General features: G+C 34.0%; 1 protein-coding gene across 1 annotated transcript in view; it reads right to left on the reverse strand.

Moving 5' to 3' along the window:
• Positions 1-1,275: 1,275 nt before the first annotated feature.
• LOC111716196 (uncharacterized) overlaps positions 1,276-7,253 on the reverse strand; it is a gene marked incomplete in the record, with an annotated part of 10,130 nt that continues 4,152 nt past the window's right edge. Inside the window, 6 exon segments of the mRNA XM_023491628.1 lie at positions 1,276-2,932; positions 3,000-3,190; positions 3,250-3,354; positions 3,428-3,850; positions 4,441-4,523; positions 5,479-5,536. Coding sequence (XP_023347396.1) covers positions 1,276-2,932; positions 3,000-3,190; positions 3,250-3,354; positions 3,428-3,850; positions 4,441-4,523; positions 5,479-5,536 — 2,517 coding nt within the window.

The following is a 7,253-nucleotide window of genomic DNA, read 5'->3' on the forward strand; positions in this document are numbered from 1 at the left end:
ATACAGTAAACATAACATCTAACAAATTCTGTGCCGCATGGTCGAGGCTCGTACTGCATAGCAAATCTGGTAGGGTTGATCTGCATAGTGGAGGCTCATGGCGGCCGCCAGTACCCTCCCTCCCCTGCCCAATGTTTACAAAACCTCAACTCTAGAGCTGGCCATTATTCTGCTAATCAACTATCTTCAAAATTAACGGAAACATTTTTATTTTCAATTAATTAACAAACGAAATGATCCTCTTATGAAAGAACAGGAATTGTTGCTTTTTTAAAATGATTTTTATGCATAAAAGATATGAACAAATAATTTTTTTTCTAATGTTTTTAATCGCAACTACAGAAACTTTCAGTAGATAGATATAATAAAATATCTCAAACACAAACTTACCAGCCTTTAATGTTAACAAACTTGATCGAGTAATGTAGAAAACTAAACTAGAAATTATTTTAATTCTAACTTGTTGAGTCTGTATATTCTGTTAATTTATTTAACTATTAATGAACGAATTTTAAAAAGTTTAAAAATGCTCAGCCCTACTTAAACCCCTAGTTCATGCAGATACATGATTCAATTATATCTAGACCTCAACCTCAAACATGAGATAGAAGGTTAAACTTCTCAGATATGACACATACATATAGATATAGATATGTAGATATATTCAGATAAGAAGCTAGATTGCAATATAGATAGATAGGACTTCATATAAGTGTTTTTTTTATAAGTTAAGAATGTTAGTGTTTTTAAAAGTGTGTCAGATGTATGTAATGTGCCATTGCCACTCTCCACAAAACTCACTATTTCTTCGATCAATGTACTGCAAATCACTTGCAGTACACACAGAAAGCTTTGTTTAGGGTGGTGTGTGTTTTGTGCTGTGTTCTGTGTGACTTTGTATGATGTAGGTGTGTCATGTTTTGCAAGGAAGTCTGCATGAAAGAAATCATTTAAACCACCTCTGGTTGAACTATTAATAAATTCATAGCAAAATTGTGAAATCCAAACTGGATCTCCATCACCCAAAATAAAACCTTGGTTTATATTCCCTCTCGACTTTACATGTCGATTAATGCCATTTGGTATTAGGTGATAAATATTCACCCCAGGAATTGCAAGCTTAATATTGCAACCCTTTGACTTTTAAACCCTAGCAACATGCCGGAGTGCCTAGTCGGGTAACATAAATCTCAGTTCCTATCTTCCAACCAATCTATTCACCTCCAAGACATCTACAAATGATCTATTGAATAAACCTACAATTTCCTTGCAACACTAACAATCAAAAGCCTGGACTATTTGCACAACACACTGGATCAACTTGTCCCTTCCTAGTTTATATCCCCCTACCTGATCATTAGATAACCCCAGATCCTTGTATCTTCCTCCCCTTAGTTTCTGATCCATAGCAGCAAACATGTCCCAAGCATCCTTGATGCTACCCTTGACAATCTCAAGAGGGATATCAACCTCCTGGGGAGACCCTGAGCCCATTTTATCAGAGGCTGAAGGCTGATACACCCAGGAGGTGTCAACCTCCTCTCCGGTTATATCCTCCTCTCTTTCCGATACTTCACTGGAATTCTCACTAGATATATCACTGATTACAACATTAATCTCATTTTTATCGCCAATATCTTCCTCAGCTTTAATCATTTGCTTCTTTTGGGATCCATCAAATGCCTGGTTAATCTTGGGTTCATCTTTGCTCTTAATGCCATCAGATTCTTGATTGTTGTCTGACATATTTACTAAATCTTGACCTTTATTTTCAATTAAATCCACAGGGTTCTTGCTACAGTTCAACAGAGGAATTTTCTTGTATTCATCAAGTTTAACAATACATTTATTGCTTTCAGCTACAGTAGGTTTGTCATTATTTTCTACATTGCTCTTCTTGCTGACTGTTCTGGTATTGCTCTTCTTACTTTCTATGTCAGCTTTATTCTTCTTGCTTTCTGCAATGACATTGCTCTTATTGGTCTCGGCTGATGACTTAAGTGGTTTGCTCTCTACAGCAGCATTGCTTTTCTTTTTTTCTGTGATAGTACTGCTCTTTTTGATCTGTGTGGATGCCTTGCTCTTGTTGTTTTCTGTTGCAGTGTCTGCAGTGTCATTCTTCTGGCTCTCTTCCGTTGTATGTTCAATACCATCTTGAGGAGAGCTGGTACCAATAAGAGGCTTTAACTCCATGTCAATGTTGGAATTTCTTTGCTCACTAACTACTGAAGTGACTTTTGACTGTACAACTTTGGGTTTACCAATGCTACCTGGATTTATTTTTTCAGATTGTGTGGGTATTATTGTGCTGATAAGACTAAGAGATTTGGAATTTCCTCTCTCAATCTTAGCTTCCTTAGTTGCATTTCCTGATGCAGGCATGTCCTTACTAGATGTTGACGATTTCTTTTTCTTTCCTACAATTCTTTCTTTGTAAGTATTTCCAGTGTCAGATTTACTGTTTACTGATTTCATGTTTTCTATGGAGGCAGTGGCTTCTATTGCTTGCGATTCTTGAGTGGGCTTTGTTGTAGGTGTCTTCTTTACAGTATTGAAACCTGTACTTCCATTGGATGACTTTCGGATTTCTATGGAAACTGATCGCCCTCTAGAGGCTTTCTTGACAGGAGTAGGAGATTTATCATCCTGTTCAGATATATTTACAACTATTGAAGTCGTTCCATCTAGATCAACTTTGGCTATATTGTTAGTATTGTTTCTGCCAACTTGATCCACTATGTTAGTACTTCCTGAGCTTCCTTTCATTTCAGTCTTTGATTCACTCTTTGCGCTGGTATCAGGAGAACTATTCTTTTTTGTGACACCTCCTATCTGTAATGTAGTTACATTATCCTTTGACATTGAACGAACAACTGGTGTTTTCTCTCTGTTTTTGGCACTGCCAATTTTCTCTCCAGATCCTCTTTCAAATCTGCAATAAAAGATTTAGATTAAGAGTATTTAAATAATTAAAAAGGTATAAGTTAAGTATTACCAACCTTGAAACTGTAGATCCAAACCCTACTCCTGGGGAAGGAGAATTCAACCCAGATCCTATTCCCCGCCCAGAGAGCGGTGTTCTCACTCCATACACAATAGGGGCAGTATTAGATCCAGAAGACCTTGCCCTCCGAGCTTCTTGCTTTACATGTTGAATGGGTGCAGTTGAAGAGGATCGATAGACAGGAGTCTAAAATATAATCAGATGTTAAGCATTGTAATACATTCAATATTAATTGTGTCTTTCACCTTTGACTGACTGGTTCCATCAATCTTGTTCTCAGCATTGCTGCGAGGCTGTTTGATCACTGGGGAGGGTGAGTTTCGCCTGCTGGCCTTTGTTTTAGTCAGAATCTAAATTGTTAAAAATAAAATTGTATTTAAAGAAACAGCAATATTTTTTTAACAAAATGTTGTTTACCAATACCTTGTGTTCATTCCTGAACTGATTCCTTGCCAGTTGTGGCTCTAGATCAGAACCTGTGCTACTCTGGCTGCTGATGGAGAGCTTCTTGTTCAGATTGGAATCATCATCTTCATCATCATCTGGGTCTGCATTATCTCTATCCAAGGTATCATGAGATATACCATGGATGAGGCTACGACGTCTTGAGTGGGTATCATTGTCAAGAAAGCTAACGATACTGATCTTTTTCCTATCCTGGCTATCTTCCACTTTGTCCAACTGCTGAATCTCTGTGAGGAGAGCATCAGCAGGGCTCAGTTTAATCCTGCGAGGAAGACTAGAGGTTGACTTAGATCCAGTATAAGCACCCTTCTTCCCAGCAGCTAGAGCTTTCTTCTCAAATTCCTTCAGTTCTTCTGGAGTTCGAGTTTTTGCAGACTGTGCCTAAAAAAAACAATTTACTTCTTATAAATTAATCAAATACATTTTGGCTTTTTATTCTAAACAAATTTTGAGAGATTAAGCAAGGGTGGTTTTTGCTTCACCAATCATGCTTGATTTATGGACCTGGCTCAGTTGAAATTTAGCTTTCTATGCCTTATAGTTGAACATTGGCTTAGTTCGGCTGTGTCTAAATCTTTTGCTTGGCATAGCTCTTGGTAACAAGAACTTTAGTTAATATCCACATCAAAATGTTCAAACTGAAGGGCGTTGGGGATCTACTGGAAAGAAATAACACAGAAATCATCTGAGCCTTGCAACCTAAATAGACTGGCAGGAGGTAGGAAACCTGACTTACAATATTTTTCATAGATTTTTGGTTCAAAAGCTTTGCCCTCTAATTATTAGATTAAAGGTGAGTTAGAACCAGAGATGGGTATCGTTTTTTTGAACAAAAGAAATTTTTTAAAAAGGTTGTCGTTCAGAAATAAAACAAAAGATGGATGAACAAAATGGATAATTCAGAAAAATGAAATGAATGAAAAAAGTCTAATGTGCTCATCTCTAGTTAGAACTATGAACATCTACGTTACCTTGGTGGACAAAGTGTAGAGCCGTTGTGTTACCGCTGATGAAGATCTTCTTGGCAGTGATAAGCTCTCTCCAGATCTTGATCCTGAAAGATTAATTCAAAATCAGAAAATATAGAATATATTTTATATTTCTCTTTTAGTCAATACATGAATTATCTACAGTAATAACCAGAAAACAAGAGAATAAGAAAACAACATTATAGCAATACTTAAGAATATTTGCTGCTGTAGCAAAGCAAATAGCCAAACCAGACTCTTATTAAACCACTAATTTAGTGAAATGTGTCTGCTAACACAGCACAATTGCTGTGTCTCATGTTAATAGGACTTTCTAAAGTTGTAACTTGATAAGAAAAGTCCTGTTTCAGAGTTTTCCTATTATCACTGTAGATCCTGGTAAGTTTTTAATTTAAAAAAAGTTCCATCCAAGTATGCATTTTCCTTTCGAAAATATGTTTTTTTAATTGAAAAATTGTGGCGAAGGTCAAATCCCTCAAAAAAATTTGACCAGTTCTTTTTTTCTAAAAAAATATTGTACATATTTATTAGTGCAGGATTTAACAAATCCTGGCCAAGCTATTAAAAGATCTGTGTAAAAACAAGTTTTAAATAGTTTTAACGAAACATTTGACTGATATAATATATACTTGTAACATGCAAATGAAAATGTCATATATGTTTTAAAAACAGCTTTTAACTGAATACAAACAATTTTCTATCTTATATTTTAATTGAAAACATTTCGAGAAGTGTTACAAACTACAAATATTTTGTGTGCCAATAGTTTCTTTCAGCGTCAAAATTTGCTATAGTACAAAATAATTTTTTTTTAAATTATTCATTCTAATTTCTTAAATTATGCCAAATTTGGACCAAAATAGAAATTATACGCAAACAAAAATTAAAGATTCAAAAACGACGCTAAAACAAATGCATTATAACGTTTTTTTTTCTCTCTTTTTAATTAATAAGCAAAGTTTAATTAAATCAAACTTTAATGGAAAATCTTTAAAATCTATAAAAAAATTTTGTTGGTACCTGTAGTCTCTGTAGAATGGGATCTGAGAGTAATCCTACGCCCACCCATAAACATCTCCTGTTTTCAAATACTAGCTTTTAGACAAAAAAAACTTTTTGCAAAATTTTCGAAAAAAAAAAAAAATTTTGTTCATTAAAGTTGTCTAGTAAACAAAATACAGCAAAAAAACTGTTGTTCATTACTAACAGATGAGAAATCAATCAATGCCAAGTGAAATTTATCAGGCCCATTCGGGAAGCAGAATAAAATTTAGAGAGAGAGCAAAATAAGTGACAAATGCTGAAAAGTAAAAACAACTTTTCTTCAAAATACTTTCATAAATTTTTGCCCTCGTTAAATTGGAGATGTTTCTTAAAATTAAATTAAAATTTTCTTAAATGGTTTTTTCTAAAGCTTAGGTTTTGTTTTTGTAAGACACAAATTGTTTTAAATTCCTTTAGTTTTTTATTTTGGTTTGACATTTGGGCAACCTTCAACAAAATGAATTTTGTCTGAGCACACGATACTTTCAACTCAAGTAAATTGTTTGAACATGAAATGATGAAAAGTAGGCAGAAGAATTAGAAACTCTACGCAGCTTTCAACAAAAGACCGTTCCTTCCTTCTAATATATTGAGTTTATATTCAAGGAAAGTCGCGTAGTAACTAGTACAATTCTTAAATGACAAAATACATTTTTTAAATCGATTTTGATGAAAAAATATCAAAAAATGAAAAAAAAAGTTTGAATACAACCTCAAAATTTGGACTTATGGTCGTGATTTAAATTCTTTCTCTGGCTAAAATTTACGTATCAATTATAGTTGACATTGCAGTACTTCAATCATTTAAGGAAAATTTTAAATTTACAAATTAATTAATCCGGAAAATGCTTTTAGCTAAAACCCACTTTTCGGTCACTGTTTTGCAGTACACAATTGAAAGCTTAGTTTAGGGTGAAATAGGTGTGAAGGTTAAAGCTCATTTACTATTGGATCTTAACCAAATGTAAATTAGCTAAAAAATTTAACAAAATTTATTCCTTTTTTAAAAATATGAAAATAGTTCATCCCTGTCCGGAACTTTACAATGAGGTATGCAATGCAAAGTGAATGGAGTGCCTCCCCCTCCACCCTCCACACTCTAAATACCCCCTTATACAATTTGCATCAATGTTCATTCCATTAACTATGCGAAAATCCAAAAATTTATCAATTTTCAAACACATAAATCCTGGATCTTTATTTCAAAATGTTGCCTATTTTACAGCATTTCAAATTGTATAGAATTTACACTTAGAAATATCAAAGGTGTACATCAGGCTGCAAAGATACATGCATTAGAAATGAAAATTTAGGTTGCGTTACACAAATATGTTTTTGAACTAAAAAATTAATGAATTGTCTGAATAAACTTTCCTTGTCCGGGTATATGTTTATTTGTTTGTTTGTATCCAATAAACGTAAAAACGGCTAAGCCGAAAGGGATGATTAAAATTTTAAGATTACCCTTCAACTAAATTTGACTTTAAATAAATTGTGAAAAATCCACGAAATTTTTTGATAAAATCCGCGACCTTTTTTTACAATTTAGACAAAGAAAAAAATATTCACAATTCAAATAGTAGATGGGCGCGAAGCGTCCTGAAAGCTTATTGTCCAAATATAACCAAACACATATTTCAATCCAGATTGAAGTGTTTAATAGTAAAAATGATAAGTCATCCCCCGCTTTATTGTGAAAGTTAGGCCTCCTAATGGCATTGTATTGCTATGAATGGGTGCAGGGGGGGGGG

Source organism: Eurytemora carolleeae, unplaced genomic scaffold, assembly GCF_000591075.1.
Source record: "Eurytemora carolleeae unplaced genomic scaffold, Eaff_2.0 scaffold1125, whole genome shotgun sequence".
NCBI classification, from domain to species: domain Eukaryota; kingdom Metazoa; phylum Arthropoda; class Copepoda; order Calanoida; family Temoridae; genus Eurytemora; species Eurytemora carolleeae.